Source organism: Mesitornis unicolor, unplaced genomic scaffold, assembly GCF_000695765.1.
Source record: "Mesitornis unicolor isolate BGI_N332 unplaced genomic scaffold, ASM69576v1 scaffold46189, whole genome shotgun sequence".
Taxonomy (NCBI): domain Eukaryota; kingdom Metazoa; phylum Chordata; class Aves; order Mesitornithiformes; family Mesitornithidae; genus Mesitornis; species Mesitornis unicolor.
In genome coordinates, this window is record NW_010210299.1 from 1 (window position 1) to 24,415 (window position 24,415).

At 41.4% G+C, this 24,415-nt stretch overlaps 1 protein-coding gene across 1 annotated transcript in view; it reads left to right on the forward strand.

Annotated features, from left to right (window-relative positions):
- Window positions 1–55: 55 nt before the first annotated feature.
- Window positions 56–24,415, forward strand: part of USP4 (ubiquitin specific peptidase 4 (proto-oncogene)) — a gene marked incomplete at its 5' end in the record, with an annotated part of 37,602 nt that continues 13,242 nt past the window's right edge. The window contains 12 exons of the mRNA XM_010193134.1: window positions 56–183; window positions 468–598; window positions 3,926–4,052; window positions 5,183–5,328; window positions 5,500–5,561; window positions 12,160–12,303; window positions 12,947–13,064; window positions 15,467–15,640; window positions 17,493–17,651; window positions 20,591–20,815; window positions 21,700–21,783; window positions 22,536–22,630. Of these exons, the coding sequence (XP_010191436.1) occupies window positions 56–183; window positions 468–598; window positions 3,926–4,052; window positions 5,183–5,328; window positions 5,500–5,561; window positions 12,160–12,303; window positions 12,947–13,064; window positions 15,467–15,640; window positions 17,493–17,651; window positions 20,591–20,815; window positions 21,700–21,783; window positions 22,536–22,630 (1,593 nt within the window). The remainder of the gene's footprint in view (window positions 184–467; window positions 599–3,925; window positions 4,053–5,182; window positions 5,329–5,499; window positions 5,562–12,159; window positions 12,304–12,946; window positions 13,065–15,466; window positions 15,641–17,492; window positions 17,652–20,590; window positions 20,816–21,699; window positions 21,784–22,535; window positions 22,631–24,415) is intronic.

Genomic DNA, 24,415 nt, shown 5'->3' on the forward strand with positions numbered 1-24,415 from the left:
GGGCCGCGCCGCGCCGCTGCTGAGGGGCCGCGTCGCCCGCTGCCGTGTGTTGCAGGTACCTGGTGGACAGCCGTTGGTTTAAGCAGTGGAAGAAGTATGTGGGTTTCGACAGCTGGGACATGTTTGGCGCGGGCGATCCCAGCCTCTTCCCAGGGCCTATCGACAACTCGGGTCTTTTCGGTGGTGAGTGCTGCCGGCGGCACTGGGCCGCGGGGGAGCGGGGCCCGGGGCGGGAAGGGCCGCAGCTCGGACTCGGGTGAGTAGCTCCCATGTGCAATCGTCTCGTCGGGCAACTTTAGCTTTTGGAGCCGTGTGCGGCCATCCCGGCCTTGTAAGTGACAGAACGGTGTAGTTTCTGCCCACCTGTGGGAGCGTTGGTATTTCATGAGGTCGTAGTAGTACCTGTGTACTTGAGAAGAAAGGATTCTGTTTGATGCTGTGCTTTCTTACTTATGTCTCTTTTTTAGATCCAGGAATGCAGAGTTTAAAAGAACACCTCATTGATGAGCTAGATTATGTATTGGTTCCCACTGAAGCCTGGAATAAACTAGTAACGTGGTATGGCTGCATGGAGGGACAGCAGCCTATCGTGAGAAAAGTAAGTATGGGTGAACCAAGTTCTCTTCATTATCTAATATCTACTAAACTTAGTGTTTATTTTGCTAGATGTGTGTTAGAACGGGATCCTTGCAGATCTTTGGAGATAATAACATGCAGTCTTTCTGCCTTGTTGTCTGAGTGTCAGACCTTTCAACGTTACCATTAAAATGTCTGAATCTTGAGTGATTCTCAGTTGATGGGTTTCTATGGGGTGAGAACTATAATCCTTGTTCTGGTTACTTTTTTACATTCTGGTTGTGTGGACTGGTGCAGTGCTTTTATGTTGAATGGAGTAGTTTGTGCTTTGTTGAAAAATACAAATTGTTAGTCAAGCTGATCCATCTTCTGGGACAGAATGAGCCATTGGAATAAATTGGCTTTTAGTACAGCTGGCTTAGGGACTTCCCTCTGGAGTTTAAGGTGGTTCTTGCTTTCTCTTCCAAAATTCTGTGATTCCAAAATCATGAGAAGAGATGTATTTGTGGTTTTGTTCTGTCATTCTTACTTTTGTTTTGCAAATGGTCATGGCTGCATTCTGAGTTATACAACCTGTTCCTGAAGGTGAAATTTGCAAGTTGCTTTGTGGAAATCTTTCAGACGCTTGTTTATAGGTAGAAGGGTTTTGTTTTTATTTTAGTTACAGGTTTTTGCACTAACTAAACTGAGCAGTGCCAGGGCTTTCATAAAGACTAATCACTACACCAAGTGAATAGTGATGATATAATGTACAGAATTAATATTGCTTCAGCTTAAGTAACATCATGTTACAGTAAGTGTTGCTTCAAAGTGTGCAAACCCAGGAGAGTGTGGCACCAGAATGGTAAAAGGAAGTAAGCTCCTGTTCTTGCAGGCCTACTCACGCTGATCAGTGGTACTGAACGTTTGTGTTCAGTGTGGGCTAGCAATTGTACGTAACGAGAAGTTCTGACATCTTCAGAAAGTGTAAACGATTCCAGTTTCACCAGGTGGCCCTGTGTTCACTCTACTGAGTAGACAGAACTGCTGTGTAAACCAGAAGTGCAGGGAGTGGGAAGGAATTATAGCATATAAAGGAGATGCGGTTTCAGTAGACTGCTCAACACGAATTATTGGCTAGAGCTTGGAGCTAGTGCTGTTTTCCAGACATAAATCGCCACGTTATTGTGGTCCAGTTAAGATTAAAGTTTTAAAGTTTTGAAGTGCTATGACAGTTTCAGTCTCTGTTGTTTAATGTTAACCTGGTAACTGAAGTGGATTTTTATATTTAAAAAAAAAGGTTGAAATATAGCACAGCAGTAGGTTTGTGGGATGTTACAGTCTCTTACAAAGAAGTTAAAGTGAAAGGTCAGTGGCATGCACAAGCTGCAGCAGTGCACCTAGGCAGGACATGGTCAGTATCTGGTTACAGTGTTCTCCAGATAGCACTGGAAGTAAAGCACTTCAGCTTGTGATCCTTGAATGCTTTAATCTTTTCCCTAAAGCTTTATCAACTGTGATTCATACATCAAAATATCCATACAAGTAGGATTTGAGAAGTAATTTTCAGGCATCTTTGTAATTTTATACGCTTGTATTTCTTCCATCCGTATGTGCCTGATGATCAGAGACAAGGACAGGAGGGTTATATCAGATTTATTTGTGGTTCAGGTTTCTTTTGATAATCTCGAATCGTATTTTGGGGCAGTCTTCTATAGAGGCCCACTGCGAAGTCTATTAATGTGCAAAATGTAGCAGTGTACTTCCTCAGTGGTTGAATGCCTGTTGTGCTTGGATTGCTGTCCAGCGGAATGACCTGAGTTTTACTTTGACATCTGATCAGATGCTGTTTAAAAGACATCTGTAGGTGGTTAGAGACCATTCTTGCCATTCATCTGTCCTAACAGACATGGTGATCTGATCAAAACTTCTTGGAAAGAGTTCTTCCTTTTCTGAATATGGTTCTTATTTATTTGTTTCTAACTATAGCATCCTGGAGAACAGAAAGTCCCATTTATTGAAATTTCTTCTGGAAAAGAAATGGAGAACTTGTGAATTTGTTCCTTTGCATTCTCTGAAAAAAAAAAAATCGAATTGTCCTTTCAAGAAGCTGTTTAAACAGGGTGTTTTCTCTTTCTGTTGTAATAACAAAATACCGAAGATCTTCCCAAATGTGTTTGTTAATTATTTACCTTTAAAGGACCTCACATATCTAGTGCAGCCCTATAAAAGCTCAGAAGAGGGAAGCATAATTTACCTGAATTGTCACGATAAGTATTATTTCTTTGTTTCTTTCCAAAGCTGGGTGAAGTTTTTTCTGTAAAAATAACACAGATGTAGATCGTAGCAAGTCTGGTGTCACACAAATAGAATGGAATAGAAGATTTCAGTTGGAAGGAACCTACAGTGGTCATCTTGTCCAACTGCCTGACTGCTTCAGGGCTGACTGGAAGTTAAAGCAAATTATGACGGGAATTGTTGAAATGCCTCTGAAACACTGATACTTTAAAGAATTATACCTGCTGGTTCAATGAAATATGATCTCCATCTCATAGACTTTATAGCTGTGAAGGGCTGTGGAGAGAATTGAGATGCGTTTTGGTTTTTTTCTCCAGTTACATCACAGTTGTCTCATAACTGGTCTCTGAAATGTACTTTTCTTTCTGACATAATGTGTTTTATGATCCATAGGTGAAAAGTGGTGTCTAGTCTTACAGACTAAAATATGCTTTCTAAAAATATGCTGAAAGCTCATGGACTGGGTCGATGTACCTGTTGGAGTATTCTCTCAAATGCAAAATAGATTTGAGAGTGACTGAAAGAAAGCAATGTCATCAGAATGAGTTCTGACATATTTGTCTGTTTTTGCAAGGAGACAGTTATGAGGCAGATTCTGTATACCATGCAGAAAAAGAATTAATGCTTTGTCTTACTTTTTTCTAATAGAAAGGACTTTGCTCCAGTGTTCCAGGCTTGTTTGATTTTTTATTTATTTATTTATTTTTGTAAACATAAGCCTTAGCCAAAGACTAGAGGAGATATATTTTTTTTTATAGAATGCTTTGACTGTGTGATCAAATATATTTCATGGATAACTAGCTGGCACTATCAGTTCAGCTGTGATGATCGACCTTTGGAACTTCATACTGCAGAAGGAAAGCACTGGGATTTCTTGTTTTAAAAACAAAACAGCCAAACAAGCTGACAGAGGTTGTGACTGAATCTGCACTTGAGAGCAAGTCAGTGTTCAGTTTATGGCTTGACTTGAGAGACTCCTAAAGATTTACAATATTTAGACAAATGTACCTTACAGAGACTGCTCAGTATTTCAACTCAGTGTTATTTAGTTTATCACATCTTCTGTTTGCAGGTAGTGGAATATGGTCTGTTTGTGAAGCACTATAAGGTTGAAGTTTATCTTCTTGAGCTGAAGCTGTGTGAGGGCAGCGATCCTGACAATATGATCAGCTGCCACTTCAGCAAAGCAGATACTGTTGGTAAGTAGTTCTCTGATACATGAAGCTGTGCTCTGAGGCTACCTCAAGAGATATTTTATGCCCTTCAGAACAAGAACGATGTTGATAGGCTGGACCAGGTCTACTGGGTACCAACAGGTCAGGTTTGAGCTGTGTGATGTGCGAGAAGAGGCTGTGAGCTGCACTTAACTTTGAAGGGGGGGGGTACCTTGTAGCATCTGCGAGGAGGTTACTGAGAGTACGGAGTCAGGGTATTTACTGAGTCATGGAGCAAGAAAACAACAGACAATAGTCACAAATTGAAACAGGACAGATTCTGACTGAGTATAATGAAAATATTTTCCCCATCAGGACAGCTAGGCATTTGAACAGGGCCCAGAGGAGTGGGGGAATCTTCTTCCTTGCAAGTTTTGAACACCTGATTGCATAAGCCCCCAGCAGCCTGATCTGAATTCAGTGCTGACCCCACTTGGAGTGTCTGGACTAGGAACCTCCTGAGTTTCTTCCAGTCTCAGTGATTCTGCATGCAACATAGAGTTAAGAGCTTTGAAGAGCACGTTGCTTACTAACTCATATCCTTGAACATCTGTGTCACTCCTGTAAAGCAGTTCTGTCTCTGATTCTCCTACTATTCCTTCTTCCTAGTGTGTGAATACTTTAGGCATCTTAATAGCTCTTCCTACACTTCTGTTCTTCCTGAAATTTGGGCTGTCTCTCTTTCTCTCATTGCTATATTTTTCTCCGTGTAAAAACGGTGAATGTCAGCTGTCATATATGTCCATAAAGATTTTTTTTTTCTGTTTGCTGATATATGGCCTGACAGTAGTAACTGAAAACACTTCCTTCTTGAATCTATGTTTTCAAATGATGACCGTTTCACTGAAATTGGCCTCTGAGCAGAAACTTCTCTGTGTTCTGAACATTACTGATGTGAGGGCTTGACAGGCAAATATGTGACTGAAAACTAAAGTTTTTCATTCTTCAGACTAAATATGAGACAACCTATACGAGCAGTTACAACTTCCATGATACATTTTCTAGTCAAAGGATCTTGAAGCATCAATGATGTAGCTCATTCCTGAATGTCTGGCTTGTCGAGTTTTGTCCAAAAGCACTTATGTTTTAGGAATTTGTTTTTTCCTTCTGAACAGCTACCATTGAGAAAGAAATGAGAAGACTATTTAATATCCCAGCTGAGAAGGAAACTAGATTGTGGAACAGATATGTGAGTAATGCTTATGAGCAACTCAGCAAGCTGGAGAGCACCGTGCAAGATGCAGGGCTGTATCAGGGTCAGGTAAGGGACATCACTTTTATTATTATTAATCTTATGTACTGTTTTCTGTGATATGTAATTTTTTTCATTTGCTTTTATGTGCTTTGAGCAAACGTTGAAAATATAATTTGTTAATGATTTTGCAAAACATGTAGCAGACTTGCAGTCTTTATTATCTGAACTCTCTTTCAGGTTGTTTTAATAGAAGTGAAAAATGAGGATGGCACGTGGTCTGGACAACGTATTCTGGCAAAGTAAGCAAACACCTTCTAAAGGTTTCTGCTGTTTTGTCCAGCTTGTTTTCAAGGCTTTAGTGACCACACACTCTCTGTGAAAGCCCATTTATCACTGGCTATTGTGGATTTCTTTGTTCTGGGTATTTTGAAGAAGGAGGGAGAATCTTGAATATAAATATTCTTCAGTGGTTCTGCTGCTGGTTTCTTGTCTTAGCAAGAGTCTTCTATTTCAAAGCCCATTTCAGATAGGTTGTGTCAGGATTAAATAGCATAAGTTTCTGTAGTGCTTAGGAGACAAAAGTCCTGTTTACATTGAGCTAGTCTACTTTAAAAGCTACCTCTGTAGACTGCACAGTGGAAAAAAAAATATCTGTCTCCTACCAGTGTAGAACAAAAAGGATCTTAAGAGTGTATTCCCAAAGCTGCCAGTAGTGAATGCTTAGAGTTCTGGTAGTTCCCCTTTAAAAAGGGTGTAGGAATAGACCAACTCCCACTGCTGCCAAAGGCAATTATAGAAGCCTGTAAATACTGACACAGGTATTCTCTTGCTACTGTCTGATTTAGAGAATAAATGAGTGAGAAGGAGGCTTGGTGAAATATTGTATATATAGAGTGAGCAGTTTAGAATGGAAATTGCTTGCAATCATAAGGAACTGCTCATATCAAGTCATACTACAGAAAGTAAAATTTCATGCTTTTACTAGTTGGACTGCCTACTCACTTTCCCGTGAGCAGGCCATCAGGCTTGGTAATGATCATGTTTTTCCATACAATACAGTGAACTTACAGAACTTGCTGCCAAGTGATATCATTTGAGATCAAGATCTTATTAATGTTACACTTGAAAAATGGATCAAATAGGTCACTTAAACCTATTTTGAAACAGTTCTCTACTTCTGAGATACATTTACTCAGTGTTGTATCAGGAGAATGAATGTCCATAGAATTACAACGAACTTTCTGCAAGAGTACCATGTGAAAAGCATCTGAACATTCATGTCACGTATGTAATTGAGTACTGGCTGACAGTGCAGTACTAGAGAGGCAGCCATACAAGACCAAATCATAATGTTTTGTTTCCACATGAAGCAATCCTAAAAAGGAGCCCTGTAGCATTCCCAGGCCTCAGTCTTTTATTTTTTCAGCAGCTAGTGTGATATGTAGAAACTTTTAATTAACCTCTAGTGATACCTAAATGAAAATGGTTATCGGTATGCACATTAATATTTTCTAATGACGTAGGAATTAACATTTGCCTGTTATAATGTGAAACTTGTGAAGTTGTTTGACTTGATGCTGATAAGTGGCTGAAAGAATTGTATTAAGTCACATGAATAGGATTATCTGTTCCTTTGTACGTTGTGTTGGCTATTTCCTTGCCCTTATCTTTGTTGGTTAGAAAACTTAAGTATGTATATTCCACATAATGCCTTCCTTGGCATTGGTTTAGCAAGTTCTGCTCTCTGGCTCTTGTGCTGTTACTTATTCTTGTAGCTTAAGTCATGTAAATAAAATAATAACTGCTCAAAAACACTGGGAAGACAAAAAGGGGAAGAAGAAGCTGGGCTCCCTCTCCTCTTTAGAATTTGCATTGGTGTGTGCTGATCAGTGCACAAACTGCTGATCAGATGATAAGGACCTTTTTAAGTGGCCAGGGCAAAGGCTGTCTCTCAGGAAAGCAGTATGCTTGAACGTCTTTGGGTTATAACAAGTCCTGCTGGACTAACATTATCTGGCTGTGTTGTATAAGGCAAGTTGGGTAGAAATATTGGACTTTAAAGTTCTTTGTGTTTGAAATAGAAGGAGGGAAAAATTGAGAACTCATTCTTCCATAGACGTACAATATCAAAAGCTGATGACAAGCAGTACGTGTTTTCCTGTTAGGTTCAGTGATGTTTTCTGTGCTGTTTTATGTCTTTAAGCTACTAATACTGCTATCGCCTTGATAACCCCAGAGCCACATATGAATTGTACTCACACCATTGAAAATATGAGGAAGGCTGTGCTGGATCTGGACCTGGTGTGGACAGTAACAGATGCACGTAGGAGAAGTAAAATAAAGTTCTCTGTAAGGAGAGAGCATAATTAGTGATGCATCTGCTGTGGTATGCTGCTGTCTGCCCGTGCCCTGCGGTTCAGACTCTTCCCAAGACGGCTGAGTCCAGATAGTGATGTTGAATATATGTTGATGGTCTGGGGGGGGCTTTTCTTCTCAGTCAGTCTCGACTGGATAAGTTGTGTATGTTAAGTTTTCTTTCTGCTGCTCTTTCAAGGGTTATTTCACAAAGCTTTTAACCTATTTTTAATGGATTTCTATTTTAAAAAGCTTCTTTTTTTGTTACTTAATATATTCTTAGTGAGTAAGCTAAATTCCAAGTATCTTTCTTGAATCCTTGGCGTTGCTCCATATTGCATTTATGCATTATGTGTGCATTTAGAGTTGCTCCGTGCTTTCCTGTCACATCAGTCATAAGCAGTTCTGAAGCTTACTTGGTTTCCTTCCCTTTTTTAGCCTATCTTCATATAAATACATAAATACTTAATATTCTGTGGTTTGTAATTTAAGTGGCTGGCTGAACATTCTCCAGCTAGCTCTCATGTTTTATTGAGAACCCTTAATTTTTTCAAGACATTCTTTTTTTAAGGGTAGTTTCATATTTCGTTGAGTTTTGAAAATACTCTCTAAATTCCACTTCCTTATGAAGTTGGAATCCAGCAAAGCACAGTGCGAAGATTTCTTGCTAATCTCAGGTTGAGTCTTTTACATAAATCAGTCTTGGAGCAGCATGATTTTTTTTTTCTTTAGAGAGCAGGAGTTCAATAAATAAAATAATTAATAAAGCTCTGCTATATTATTTAAAAATTTGGTTGCTTTTTTAACCGTATTCTTTCCTTTGCCAGATATCTTGGCAGACGAACCTCAAGCAAAAGTGCGCTCTGTGACTCGAGTGTGTTCTGAGTTGATTTGTATTTCTTTTCTTTTATTCTAGAAACATTGTGTCTGTACTGTAACGAAACGTTGCCAGCGTTGTAACTGTTTGTGTGACCTGGTAAAAGACTTGCTAACCTGGAGTGTAGGGTTCAGGTCTTGTTACTGGGCTGGGATATGGTTTGTCTTTCCGTGGACGTGTGTGTGCATACACAGGTTGTGTTAGATCAGTGTTACATATTTAAGAGTCCAGATTAGTGAGTATAGTACAAATGCATAGGGACTGTTTATATGTGTAAAATCTGTAGATGCTTGGGAGCAACTGAACCAGACAGAACTGGTGGGAGAGGAAGGAGGAGAAAAGAGCAACCAGAGACAGAGTTCCCAGCGCAGAAGAGGGTGAGCACCTGTACTGGTGAGGTGTTCGGGGTGGGTTGCGCACTATTAGCATTGCAGAAAGTCATTCTCTAGTAAAGGACGCTCTTGCCTGGAGGAATCAACCAGTGCTTTTTGGAAGCCCAGCTGATTTCAGAAGTGTGTTGGAAGCTGCATTAACAGCATGGCAAGGACGATAAGTGAGATTATCACCCAGAAAATCTGTTCTGTTCTTTTGTGAGGCCAAGCAAGTCTGTAATGTTGATAAGCTGTTGTACTTTTTAAACAAACATTTTTAAATTCTGAAGAATCTGAGTCCTCTCTTAAGACCTCAGTGGTTGATACGTATTTTGTACGTACATAATACCATAATTAAATGCTCTTTCATATTTAAAACTGATCTGCTTCCCCCAATTCCTCGTGTGCTGATTATTTCACAGGACCTGTTCAGCAACCAGGCTAAATATTTTGGGGGCAGATCTTTATTATCTGAGATTCAAGTGCTTGAGTTTGCAGCAGATGCTTTCAGAGTAGCATTGAGTATGAAAGATAAGGAGGCTTTTGCGTGGAAGAACATTCAAAATGAAAATCTATTATGGCCTCTGCTTTGCCAATTAAATACAAATTCTAACTTTTCCTACTTTGACAAAAACACTTTTTTTTTGGTAGTTTAAAGGAGGGAGAGTATTTCTGCTGTATGTTCTGAAGGTAGCCTAAATGGAATTGAAATACTTTTCCTATCTCTGTCTTCTAACCTCTTGAAAACCTGTTATAATTTTTCAAGCTGTTCAGCTTAGCAGTTTTTCTACTTATCATCCATATGGCGTCACAGTTTCTGTACTAGATAATCTAACTTTGTCCTCTTCGTGCTGCTGTTTTCCAGATTTCTCCTCACTTGCCATTTCTGTGGGTTTTTGAAAAGTTGCATGGCAAGACGAGAAATGGCTGTCTCTAATTGACAGACTGGGAGCAATGGGAAAGGTGAAGTTGTATGTGTGGGGCTGAAGTACACGAACCCGAAATATATGCTGGGCTCTGTGGGAATATGATTCCAGTCCCAAATGTGTATCAGCGGACTTTGTTGATGACTGCATGTGGAATGATCGTGTCCTGTGAAATTGTCAGCAAATTTGAAAAGTAGACTAATGAGAGGTTTCAGAAGGAGCCAAATGAATTGTTGAAGAATTAGCAAATAATTTTCACACTAGAAGACTTAGGAGTTTCGAGTATTATATCATTGAGAAATTTAAAATGTGCCTCTGCGGCAGAGGAGGTAGAAAAATCAGGAGCAAAGCTGAGCCCAGGGAGAAGGAAGGGGTGGAGAAAGGTGTTGATTTTAAGATCTGGTTGTATTTCTCACTCTACTCTGGTAACAGACTGGTAACAAATTAAATTGTTTTGTTTTCCTCAAGTTAAGTCTGTTTTTTGCCTGTGACAATGATTGATGAGTGATTCCTCCCTGTCCTCTTCTCGACCCACGAGCCTTTTTGTAGATTTTCTCCTCATCCCACCAGGGGGAGGTGAGAGCAACTGCGTGGTGCTCAGTTGCGCGCTGAGCTTAAACCATGACGCATGTCAAGCAGCGATGCTGTGTTTTCAAGTCTGGCATTTTCTAGATTGTCCTTCTATGCTTCTGGATAATTCAGTTCTCCTTCAGACTTTTAAAAGTGTGTTCTTAATGAATTTACAGGCTATGGTTAGCTTAGTTATTTTATTCTTGACTCTTGACACTCCTGAATGTGGAGCATTAGTCTGATAATTGTTGTTTTAGTCTAGACGCTCTTGTTTTCTCATTGATCTTTATGTCCAGGTAGTCTCAGAGTCCCACCTGCAATGTGTAATGACCAGAAGGTCGTGTATTGTCCCAGAAATTGTTGTCTTGGCTGTTTTGGTAGATCTGCTCATTGTTGCTAGTGTACTTTCCAGTATACTTTGTGGTTGTACTGCCTGGTGGGTTGCTTCTTGTTGGTGTGTGGGTTTGGTTTTTTTGGGTTTGGTTTTATTGGTTTTGTTTGTTTTTGTTTTTTTTTTAGCATGCTTCAGGTTTAAACTGCATTTGGGGTTTGCATTCTTATTTGGAAGCTCCTGTTGTAACTTGTTTCCTTCTGTATTACTGCGTTTCCAAGCCGGGAGGGCTGTCCAGCTGTTCTGCCTCCTCTTGGCTATTATGGCTTGTTCTTTGTCTTTTAGTTTTTGCTCTGCAGATGTTTCCCAAGACTGTTTTCCTAGTAGCATCTGAGCTATGATTATGCTTTTTTGGTTTGTGTCATTTGAGAATCGGGGCCACATTAAAAGAGATACAAGAATAAGCTTAGGTTTGAGGTCGCTGTCCTCTGCTGCTGCTCTGCTGTGCTTTGGGTGTGTTGGCCACTGTCGTGTGGCTGTTAGTGCCTTGCACCTTTTTGCGTTCAGTTTTGCATGTTCATTCAGGCACAGATGGAGAGAATACACAAATTCCCAGCTGGCACTTGCTATAGAGAAATTAGTATACAAATAGTGCCTTCAACCTTATTAATATAATACTATCTTGTGGTTTTGGTTTTTTTTTATAAAGCCAAAGCTGCCTTATGACAGAGCACTGTTGAATTTTAGTGCTCTCTTGGTCTTTTATAACACTGTGTTCTTTTCTGGACCAGGAGAGTAGTAGTGTGGAATAGCGTGGGATTCACAACTGGATAGACCTGAGGCTTATGAACATTTTTAATCCATTTCAATATGTCCGGTCTCAAAATACTGAAGATTGTTATGCACGCTGCGTGTACGTAGCAGTGTGTCTTGCCTCCAAGCAGCATAGTTGTGTCAGCTGGGCTCAAGAACAAACTGTTTTGTGCCCACCCTGGTTATCTTCTTACTAATTCGTGTTCTGTTTGAGTTGGTGCTCTGGGTTTCAAGTGTGGAAGGACTGGCTTTGTCCCTTTCAATGTGAGACAAGTGTTTTGTGGTCTTAAGATGGGATTTTTTGTGCTTGCTTGTTTCTAGTTGGTTTACTTATAAACTTAAAGCTTGCTTCCCTGTCACTCGTGCCATCTGAATTGCCTACTTATTTCAGTCTTTCTTATTTCAGAAACCAGACTTTGCTTTAAGTAAGAATTGTTACTCCTGCTTCTGATACTTCTGTCTGAGGTGTCTGTTCCAGACAGAAGTTTAATCGCAATTCCAAGTGTTTGGAAGTGTGGTTACACAGATTGAAACAGTAAATACTGTGTGTGGGAACTAACTGTAACGTGGCAGGTCCTTGGAGTTTTGTGGGAGGTGGGCCTGGGGGTGAGAAAAGTAGTAGCACTGTTTCTACTTCTTTTTCCTTTCTCCCAGATCAAGCAGTGCAACTAGCAGAAACTTTACTACCTCTTCAAAATCATCAGCAAGTTCTTACTCCTCAGTGTCTGCCACTTCTGTCATTACTAACGGTGATAGCAGTAACTCCTATGGACTGAACAGCTCCCACTTGGGCAGGGGGTAAGAGCAGGAATGTTCTTTTTGTTTCTTTGTCCTTCATGTGAGTAATCCTGTGCATCCTTGCTTGTATAGAAAAGGAGTGTGATGGTGCCCTGTGAGGAGCTCTGCTGCTCTTGTGTACCTGTTTTATCATACTTGGCTTTTGAAATTGCTGTGTTCTGCTCTTCCTTACTCGCTTGCAAAATTAGCTCATGCTCCAGAGCTCACTAACTGCTAGGGCATTGCCTGATTTTGAGGGGATTGGGGCTATGAGGGAAGGGATTATATTCTTTTTTCCATCTGTCATTATGGCAGAAGCCTTTCCAAGTAGAGATCATAATTTTCCTATTAGCTCTCTCAGTATATCATACAGACTCGTGTAGACTCTTGCTGCATTAGGATAGTGTGCTGTGTACTTAGAGGAAATGAATGTGTTATGAGCCATAAATAATAATAGACTCTGTAACGATTGATGTTGCCAAAGTTAGCACATACACTTCACATTTGTGGCATTCAGTATTAGCCACTACAGAGCAGCAGAAACATGTAGGCTGGTTAAACAATTTCGTGAAACAGTTTTTTGACTTGTATTTGATGTGACTCTTAAATGGTATTAAGACTCAGTAAACTCATTGCAGAGTTCATTGTGTTGTCTTTCTTCCAGAGGTTCTGGATTTGTCTGTAACTCTTACAACTGCAGGGAAAGTGCTTCCCTGTCACAACCTGGACTCTGTGGACTCAGTAACCTTGGAAATACGTGCTTCATGAATTCTGCATTACAGGTGAGAATTGGAAAGAGCCCTCTTTAGAATTAAATAAAAGAGCAGCCTCACAGAAATTGTGGATTAAAATCTGTGGAAAGAAAAACGTGTTTTAATGAGATTCAGTGAGGGGATTACACTTGGAATGGATAAAAAGCAAAACAAACCTCAAACAAGAAAACCAGTTCTTATTTAGTTTGGCTTATATGTAGCATGTTAGCACTATGAAACAGTACAGCATTAAGGACTGTGTCTGAAATACATGGCTTCTGAAAAGGCTGTGAGGGAAGTCACACTAATCAGATGCCTAACTGTAACATCAGATCCCAGTGCTGTGCTCTAACAAAAATGGGCTTATGTAGAGGATGTTTTGACTTGTGTGGACTGCATAAGTGACATGAGCAGGTCACTGCATTCAGTTCTGGGGTCTGAGTTCAAAGATTTTTGAAAAATTAAGAGTATGAGAAGCCACAGGAAGCGTTCAGGGTCATTGTGTAGGGTGTTACGGTTGTAACAGTTATTCAGAGCTAGTTAGTGTACTTATTTAACTTAATATCAGGTTTATTTGGTTCATTTTAAAAATGCAGAAACTTGTTAGGGATAGTTGTTTGCTAGGAATAAATAAAATATTTATTTATTTATTGTCAAAGTAACTTAAAGCACCCTTCAATCTTAATTTTGCATGCAAACTGGTCACATTAAGGACCAATTACTTTCTTCCTTGTATTTACCATTAGGCTTTAATTTTCTAAACATCAGTCCTTCAAATGCAACTTTCTGCCTTGATTTTTGGAAGTTCTGTCAGCAACAGTCTCCCAGTGAGAGGCAGTCTATAAGCACTTTAATGTAGTTTGCTTGGAGAAAGACAGTTCACACCTGGGCACTGGAACTAGAAAAATTTGGTAGGAAATAAATTCCTCAAGGTACACATCAAGGCCTTGGAAGTGGAGTTGGCTCAAGGACAGGACTGCACCTCCCTGATGCTCTCCAGATTGCTGTGTGTAGCTGCTGGCAGGTCTGTGTACCTGTGCCCAGCTGGTGTAGCACTGTACGGGCGTCTGCTATGGGCCCTGAAATTTTAAGCATTCAGGAAAAGCCCAGTTTAATATTTTCTTGGTGCTACGGTACCTTGAAGCCCTAGAAATTTTGTTTGTATCTCAGATTTGGCTGTCTTTGTTCACACATCCAAGTCTTGCCTTACCTAACTGAGTGTTGCTTCTTGCTATGAGCTTTGAGTCTGTGAACTACTGAATTAGGGAAACTACTTCTTTTGCTACTTTTACTTGTGTCCTGAGATTTATGATAATTTCCCAGGCTGTATTAAACCATTACCCTGATACACTGATGATAAGTATATAAATGGAGAGTAGATATGGAGTGATATTCTTCCTGCTTTTAAACTTTGCTAACTTGTGGTGACATTTTTTTAATGACATTTGGTTCACTGAAGGACAAAATATAGCTTATGTTTCACCTCAGAAGAATCAAGGACCACTCTTATTATCACTGTTCTTTATATTAGGATTTCAAAGTTAGAGAGTGAATATGAGAGCTTTAAGATGACATCTCTAAAGACCTTCCTGACGTGCTCTGTGCAGATTTCTATGTAATACATCGGTAAGGTAACCTACCCTACCACCTCATAACGTGTGGAAAAGCAGGTCTGTGTACATTAGTTATAGGAATATTACTCTTCAGCATACATAAGCACTTACAGGCTTATTTTTTTTGTCAGACTTCAGCATTACACCAAGAGACTCTACTCAGATTGAAGTATCAGGGAAAGTTACAGAACAAATTAACAGAATGTGGAGGGACCTCATATCAAGAGCAGATCTATCCTCCTTCCAAAGTCTGTAGTGTTTTTTTCAGAGGATTGTTTGCTATTTGCTTTGCTGAACTATTAAATACAGTAACTTTAAATGAATTCTTAAAATTATTCTGCACCAAAGGAATGGAAGGTGATAAATGTGATGCCAGTTTTAAAGCAACTTCTGAAGGAGACCCAAGGAGCTGCAGACCAGTGAGCCTTATGCCTTAAGCTAGATACACCAGTAGAAACTGCTCCAGAGGGGGAGCTACACTTGAGGGCAAAGCAAATGCATTGTGCAGGAGGGCAGTGTGGCATCTGCAAGAGAAACCATGTTTCAGAAGTGAGCTGTTCGTCTTTTGAAGGCTGTGTTATTTGGTGGTGGTTCTTTTTTTCCAACCATGCTCTTGAGTTGCAGTGGTTTCAGTCTTCCACTCTACCAATAGATTCTTTTTTTTTCTTTTATTTTTACTAAATACGTACTCAAATTCAGCCTCACTAGTTTTGTTAATAGCCTAGTACATGTCCTGATGTGAAAGTTGGGTTTGCTGTTTCATTGTCACAGAAATTTATTGTCCTATGCAGTAAATTCATTTTCTTAATTCTTTTTTAGTGTCTGAGCAATACCCCTCCTCTGACTGACTATTTCCTGGAAGATAAATATGAAGCTGAAATAAATCAGAACAATCCACTGGGAATGAGAGGAGAAATTGCAGAAGCCTATGCAGAGCTCATTAAGCAGATGTGGTCTGGGAGACAGTCTCACGTGGCCCCACGTATGTTTAAAGTAAGTACTCCATGTTCCTGTAGCATGGCTCTTTGACACAAACAGCTAATATGCCTTCCACACATTTTGGTGTTATAAAAGCATTCAGTGACTCTGTGAAAAGCAGTAATGACAGAATTGCTTCAGTCTTTCATTTTTTATGTAAATGCTTTTCAGGATACAGGGAAGAACTTGCCAGTGAGTAGTGTCATACCTCTGGTTACTGCTCTCTAATGTTAAATGCCTTACTTTGGCAACTGTGATCTTCCACCGTGAGAGCTGGTTACAGCTGCATCAAAAGGATCTTTGCTGCAAAGCTAAGCAAGGTCTTATGTGAATTGCCAGCTGTGAACTTTAATCAGTGAGAGAAGACGTGCACATTAGAAATTAAAACAAAATGTGATTATAAAGTGGAGAGCAAAATGCATCCCCTTGTCTGTAATGTTATTTATTGAGGTAATGTTCCCAGTGCTTCGTTGTAAAGAGCTGCTTTCAGCTGAAATACTGCAATGTAGTGGTTGTGTATGAACCCTTAGAATTGGAACTGTCTTTTGTTTTAAATAGCATACAAAGATGCTCCAGTGCAGAACAATGCAATTAAAGTGTTATGGAACTCTGTGTTTGCTTCTGCAGTGCAGGAGCATTCCTCATTACACTGAGGAAGAGTAACGTCCTATGACCTGATATTAATGTAAATGTGCATCTTGTTGCTGTTCGGGTTTTGCGTGGTGCAGTCCTGAAGTTGAGGGTATGTGCTTTTGACACCTGGAGCAAAAGTCTTATGGACTACAGAAATCTGTCCTCTGTAGATTCATAGGTAATTCTGCAACACCAAGGTGTTACTTGATTTCTGTGACTTGGAGTTGCTGGCGCATCATCCACCACTATTCATGTTGGTCTGTAAACCTCTGTTCAGAGGAAATACATGAATCTGTAGTGAACATCAGTAAAAGTGTCTTAATGTGGGCTGTTCTTGTTTAAGACTGGAATAGGGATTATTCTTTATTTCCTAGCACAGTATTGTGATTTTTCTAACAATTGTTGCTGATTTAGTGATAGCGTTAACTATCTCTCTAATACAAACAGCCCGTCAGTTTAGGCTCCCTTGCAGTTGTTTGTTAAACTGTACTAAGCACAATTCTGTCAGTCTGTTGGACAGTTTGTGTTTATGAGAAAACTAGTGATGGTCACTAGGACTGACCACTCCTTCAGCTGATTGTCGGTTTTCCTTTGTGTTTTTGTTTGTTTGTGTTTAGAAGCAGCAACACTAAATGGCAGTGTTGCAGTATAGCGCTTATGAAACAAGAGGCTGTATTTGGGTTTGCTCTTCCTGGCTCTCGCTGACTCGGGCTGTTAGGTTTCTTAGCTTCATATCACAATTTTTTGAGTAGCAGGAGATTACTGTGGTGAGGATTTAAATTGTAGTTTTAAGCCGTTTTTGTTAGTGCATAAGTATCTTTTGGAAGCATTTCCAGTCTTGTAGTCCACGTGCTTCAAGATGCTACCTTACAGCAAGTCTGCATTGCGGGAACTGTAGGCTTCTGAAAGAGAAATAACAATACCAAATGCATCAGGCAGATAGATTTCGTGTACTGGTTGTTCGCAGGTTCCCAAATTAATATTGATAACTTGGATTCCTAGCATCACAGCACAGAATGCATTCTTCCCTCTCAGCACTAGGGGGAAAATCTGAAAATACTTTGGAAAATTATTCTGGCACCCTTACTGCATTAGCATCCAGTTCACTGTGCTCTTCTACTAACATGAGGTAGTATGTTGAACTCTGCAGAAGCCATGATGTGAGTGTATTTATTCCTGTGTGTTACACATCAGGAGCGCTCATTCCCCTCTGACTCTTGCCTTCGTGTTTCAGACGCAGGTTGGACGATTTGCTCCTCAGTTCTCAGGATATCAGCAGCAAGATTCCCAGGAGCTCTTGGCTTTTCTTCTAGACGGCTTGCATGAGGATTTGAACAGAGTGAAGAAGAAGCCCTACTTGGAGCTAAAGGATGCCAATGGGAGACCTGATTTGGTATGGTGCCCTTTCCTTGAGGGTAGGGCAAGTAGTGCTTCCCAGGGAGTTTAATTGGGTTTTGTGACACTTCATGGCCTGCCACACAAACATGCTCCCTACAAAGCAGTACACCTGGGAGGGAAGAACTCTGTTGTGCTTTATGGCCTGACAGACTCCTCAGGGCACCTCGTGGCACGTAGCTGTTGCTCTGCCTTACGGCAGAATGTCTGTTCTTGTACTGGTGTGCAGGAAGATGTGCTTGTGGCGCGGTACTGATGTGGTTCTGCAGTGAAAGGAAGGAAGTGGATCTTGTGACATAAAAGCTACCTAAAAGCAGGATGTGGTTACTACCATAAGCTTTCTTCCTGACTACTCAGGCCCACATTCCTTCAGGTAGACTGAGGAGCAGCTTTCAGCACCAGTTTGAAGAGAGTGCTTACTGTGCAGGCCATAGTACTTGCATGTGGACTTGGATGGGACTGGGAGCATTCTCATGTGCAGGTGCCAGGGATGCCCCTCAGATAGGGGTCTGAACACATGCCCTGGGCCTAGAGTTGTAAGCAGCCAATCCAGTGTCCCCCTGGTAGACAGCAGAGCGTCAAATGAAATGAGCCTTTAGGCCAGACTTCTCATGTGTGCTCCCTCATGACCTCTAGGCAAATGTAATCAAGAACTAGATTTAAAACCAGGCTCAATAGGGTGCCTGAAAGCACTGGTCAAAACAAGGAGAGAACCAAGGTATAAGTGCCTTGGTACTACCATGGATCGTGATAGTTCCTAGTGTTTGGTGTACAGCCTGCATCTCCTTTAGAGGCTTGACTTGATTTTTCTCCTTTCTGGTGCCATGGTAATGAGTATGCTGATACTAAAGGAACTTTAGAGAATCGCAGACTGTTAGGAGTTGGGAGGGATCTCGAAAGATTGAATCCAACTCCCCTGCCAGAGCAGGATCACCAGAGCAGGTCACACAGGAACACGGCCAGGCGGGTTTTGAATGTCTGCAGAGAAGGAGACTCCACAGCCTCTCTGGGCAGCCTGGGCCATGCTCTGCCACCCGCACAGTAAAAGAGCTTTTCCTCATGTTCAGATTGGACCTCCTGTGCTCCAACTTGCTCCCATTGCCCCTTGTCCTGGCATTGGACATCACAGAGCAGAGCCTGGCTCCTTCCTCCTGACACTCGCCCTTTACAAATTGATAAACATGAATGAGGTCTCCCCTCAGTCTCCTCTGCTCCAAGCTCAAGAGCCCCAGCTCCCTCAGCTGCTCCTCATAAGGGAGATGCTCCACTCCCTCCATCATCTTTGTGGCTCTGCACTGGACTCTTTCAAGCAATTCCCTGTCCTTGAACTGAGGGGCCCAGAACTGGACGCAATATTCCAGATGTGGTCTGACCAGGGCAGAGCAGAGGGGGAGGAGAACCTCTCTGCCCTACAACCACCCCTCCTGATACACCCCAGGATGCCATTGGCCTTCTTGGCTCAAGGGCACATTGCTGGCTCATGGTCATCCTGCTGGCCACCAGGACTCCCAAGTCCTTTTCTGCCTGGCAGCTTTGCAGCCACACATCCCCAAACCTTTACATTTTGTTTAATTTAAATTTGAATTTATACACCCTTGGGCTCCAGTTACCCACTCTACCTAAATTGAGAAAAGTAATTCTGCTATGCCATTTTCCTGACAGAGGCCAGAAAAGTCTCTTCTGTTCGCTTTTTCTTCCTGCCTTTTCTCTGTCCTCTGTTTCCCAGTCAGCACTGATGTGAGCCCCTTGCAGACACTTCTTTGTTCTTCTGAAGTGTGGAAAATCATGCTCATATCAAAATGAGACACATAATAGTGAAATGTCTTAAAAAAAAATTCCCTAAGTGGTTTCCTGATCAGGCTTTTACCTCTTGTCACAGTACAAACAGCTGCAATGTACCGAAAAATCTGGAGTCCAGAGTAAATCTATTAGGTAGAAAAATGCTTTAGAAGTCTCTAAAAGCCAGATACAGTCATTGTTTTTCATCTTAACGGGCAATAATTTCATGTCTTTCGGTTTTTTCTTGCATAATAGAGTGTGTGTGGCAACACAACAAGAAGTAGTATATTGAATCTTCTTTTCTCTCCAAGAAATGCTGACACTTGTGGAATGGAAAGGGTGCCCAGCATGCCTTCATTTTGTTTAGGTGCTTCCCTCCCCACAACGTAGGAGATGCAGATATGTTTCTGCCTTGCATCCATACCCTTCCAGTTGTCAGAGCGAGTTACTCTGTTTCCACCCCAGCATCCTGGTTGGTGACAGTAGTTCTGCAGTGTTTATCTATGACAGTTGTTTCACTTGTGATAGATATGAAGTATCTGGTGGTGTACCATAAACTAAAAGTGTCACGCTAAGAAGAGCCACTGATGTCATTGAATAGACAAATGCCAGTTATCAGATGCCCTTAGGTAAGGACTTTATAAGTTGATTTGTGGAAGTCTTCAAGAGATTGGAATTTGTCCCCTTTTATACTTTCTTTGTGAGACACGGGCCATCATCTTCCAAGATAAAAAAGCCTCTTTCCTTTTTTCTTGGACACTGTAACTACAGTAGTCTTTCAGAAAGAGGCGCCAGTAGCCCGTTCCTCATGGAGGAAAGGGGAACGTTTCCTGTTAGCAGCTTTCTGTCCTGAAGAGCAGCGTGGAACCTCTCGGCTCCATTCATGCTTCTGGCATCGAGTGCACCAGGGAATGAATACCTGACCAAGCGACTCAGCTAAAACAGATGTTTTACACTTGACTTGACACAAGGCCTCGGTTTCACTGAGGAAAAATCCCAGTGTGTTCTGTTGGACACACAGGTAGGCCCTCCCTTTCTGTGAGATTTACCTGTGGGTATCAGTTTTCTGAGTTTTCTTTGATCCCTATGCTTGCCGTGCTACAGAAGAGGTTGCGAGAAATAAGTCTTTAATTTTTTATTTTTTTTTTTTTGTTGTAGGAGGTGGCAAAAGAGGCCTGGGAAAATCATCGGCTGAGGAACGACTCTATCATTGTGGATATTTTTCATGGTCTTTTCAAATCTACCCTTGTTTGTCCCAAATGCTCCAAAGTTTCTGTGACCTTTGATCCCTTCTGTTACTTAACACTTCCACTGCCCTTGAGGAGAGATCGCCTCATGGAAGTTACCCTGGTATACGCAGACCCACAGCATAGACCTGTCCAGGTGAGGCATGTTGAAGACACAAATTTCTTTGTCATCTGAGTCTTTCTCTTAGGTTTTAAAATTGAGACTTCTCAAGTAATCTAAAGGACACTGATGTTCACCTTTGACTGAGGTAAGGTGAGATTTTTAATGTGAAAACCGGGGATTGAACGTGTGAAATCAAGGGGCTTTGTAAAGTCTTGGTTTGTGAGACTAGGGTCATGGGTCAGAAAGCAGTGATGTGTTTACACTGGCACGTTTACCTTGTGTTACCTTGGAAAATGTAGTGGTGAAACTTACCTGAATGGGTAAGACCTCTGAATTTCAAACAGAAATTAGAAGCAATCCCTCTGGGGAAAAAAAAAGAAACCAAAACCGAACTTGTTTGCTTTTAAAGCCTGCTCGATTCCAGGGTTTGTTGTTTTGGTTTTTTTCCCCCAAAATGAGCCTGTGGGAGGGCACACACTTACCTAAAGTAACCACATGCTTGCTGCGCAAGTCAGATCACAAGATCCGGGAGGCCTGAGCAGAGTGAGTGGATGCCCTGATTGCAGGTGGGCGTTTGCCAAAGGAGACAGTAAAGCTGTTCTGCAGGCGCTGTGGATCATAACTGCAGCTGGTAAAACCTTTGCCTTGTGTGTGCACTGCTGGTCTGAGGGCTGTGCTAGGTGGAGTGGAGGTGTATGTTGAATTCACAATAAATTTTCATACTCCTTTTCGTACAGCTGTGAAATCAAGGATGGCTGCATTTATTCTTGTCGCTGAAACTTGTCACTAGTGTGTGGCTGTGACCTTAATTTCAGCAGAACTCCTCTAGATTCAAGGTTTTGTTTCCAATTTTGTGTGCTCTGCCTTGCATGGGTTTATTTTGCCTTGTGTAAGCGTGATGTTATCTTTGTTTCTAGTACCGGGTTGTGGTGCCGATGATGGGGGCCGTCTCAGATCTTTGTGAATCGCTCTCCAAACTCTCTGGTGTTCCTGCAGAAAACGTAAGGATAAATGCAGCACAGTAATTTTGATAAATGTTTGTTCTTGAAGCATTTTGGTGGCTTAGCTTTTAAATGGTTGATAAACTGAACTTACTGGAATAGTGATGAAACCCTAACAAGTTTGGGTGCTGTTCTTTGATTGTAAAATAGAAAGGTGCATGAAACAGTCTGTGTTTATTCTGATACTTCAATTGCAGTAGAGAGATTTAAGAGAAGGGGTGGAACGCTCGCCTCCACCCCCAGCATTTCTGGTAGCATAGTTTCTTAGTACTGAGAAATGTGCAGTGTCTATTTTGAGTCCACCTCTTCTTGGACATCCTTTTAATAACAAAGGGATCAGGTGAGCTTTTTCTAGAGGGAATGGTTTTGTAGTTGGCGGGGTGTTTCAGGATGCCAGTGCAGTACTTCAGTTTCAGTTAATTATAGACATGAGTGATCCGTGTCTGAAATCTTAGCTTGTTGCCACTTTGATGTTGGGATCTGTGCTGTTGTTTCCACCAAGATAACTTGCAGCTGTTGGAATTGCATCTCCTTAGTACCTCTGTAAAATCAGTCTGTTACTTGTTTTTCTGCTCCATCTTAATAAATACAGCTGATTAGCTGCTGGGTGCTGTTATAGAAAACGGCGGTGATGTTGCTGTGCTGAAAATTCTGATGAGAATAGGAGTAAACTGTTGCTTCAATTTAATATTTGCCTACATTTATGTAAGCTTTTATTATAATCTCTCTGCAAATATCACTTGCTGTTCTAGATGGTGGTGACAGACGTGTATAACCATCGATTCCACAAAATCTTCCAAGGGGATGAAGGTTTAAATCATATCATGCCAAAAGACGACATCTTTGTGTGAGTAAAGCGGGAAGATGCCATGATGTGAAGAATGCTACAGACCATTTGCTGTGGTTGCAGGATATAAAACCTGATTAATTTATTCCCCCCTGCCCCTCTCAAAACCAAAGCCTTCCTGTAGGCCTGTTGCATGCTTTAGCAGTAAAGCAGCACTTCTAGCAGCAGATCAGCATGTGCAGTGTTTAGTAGGTATTTTCCTACCACGAAGAAAGTCATGACCCTAGGCTAATAATGAACTTTTTGTGTGGTCTATGTTCTGCAGTTTGGGAGTTCCTGTAAGCCTGTTTCAGAGGTGATGCTGCAGGTCTGGGTTGCAGTTACACTTTCACTGGTGTTCTTAGGCAAACTCAAGCATACTGTCCTTATGTTCCAAATCAGCCAAACACCTTGGAGCTGCTATTAGGATAGCGTGAAGACCAAGCTGTTGTACTCTGCATCTCCCAGCACCCAGCATATTTGTTACAGCACCCAGCTGACCATGACTGGGGGTTCTTGATAGACTCTTGACTGGCGTTTGTGCTGTTTGTGTCTTAACTGTGGTTGTGAGGGACTTCAGAAAAGCTGAGGATTTGGTTGTGTTTCATGTTTTACATATGTGGTGGAGGCGATGTCTCCAGTCATCTGTGAAATCTGGTGTGGGCAGCAAAAGCTGTGTTCCTTTATTGCAGCTGGAACAGGAAAAATTCTGCTTGTGGAGTGCAAAATGGACTTTGAGGCTCACAGCTGAACCTGGGACTTGTGAGGTCAAATTCAGCCCTTCATCACAAGTCCAGTCTTCCTCGTGTGAGAACATCTGAATTCAAGAACGTTGCTTTTTGTGAACTGTTGTGTGAATGTGAAGTCCTGTAGTATGCTCTGATGCGTGACATGTACCTGTCGCTCACCGGGACGGTGTGACCGCTTGGTGCTGTTCTGCCGTGCCATCTGTTGTGACCTTCTTGCTGAGATCCGAGTTTTCCTGAATGTTCTTGGCATGTTGTTTCCCTCAATCACAGCTAAAGGTGGGGCAAGTTAGAATGCCTAGGAAGGACATTTGGCTTCTGTGAAATGCATTTTGTGAGGATATTGTCAAGTATTAGATTGTACGCAAGTCTGTCTCCAAAGCTAGGAAAACATTGAAAAAACCAAGGAATGTGATACTGTAATAGTAATTACAAAAAGTGCCACTTTCCTGCAGGGATAGTGTTGCACATCCCTCCACAGAAAACAACTGTGTCTGAATCGGGTCTGCTCTGGGTTGGGAGGAAGCTTGAGCTGAACTGCAGTTCTGTGTGTGTTTTCCTTTGCAGTCACCACTTCCTTTTATGTGCAGGCACAACTATAAATGAGGTGGTGCTGTGAGTCATAGGCATTATGAGTGAGCTTAAAAATAACCCTCCAAAGAAGAGGAGAGGCAGCAGGAGGAAGTTTTGCTAATCCTGTTTTTCTGTGTACACCCCGTAAGATGTTTTCAGCACTGTGGAGCAAGAGCAAACAGCCAGGCACCAGGGCAAGAATTAGGAGAAACCTGTTCATAGGAGCTCCCTTTAATAGAGGATGCTGCCAGGAAAAATATGTATAAAGTAATATTTTAACACACAGCTGAAAAACAGCAGTCTCTTATTGAAAGGGAGTCTTGTTTCAAAAACGCAAGAGAAACACTTTCACAAAGAGCAAAACTTATTTAAAGGCAAATGTGTAATTACTTTTATTGTGGACAATCTGCTTACCTTCACAGAATCACAGAATCCCAGACCGTTAGGGATTGGAAGGGACCTCAGAAGCTCATCCAGTCCAATCCCC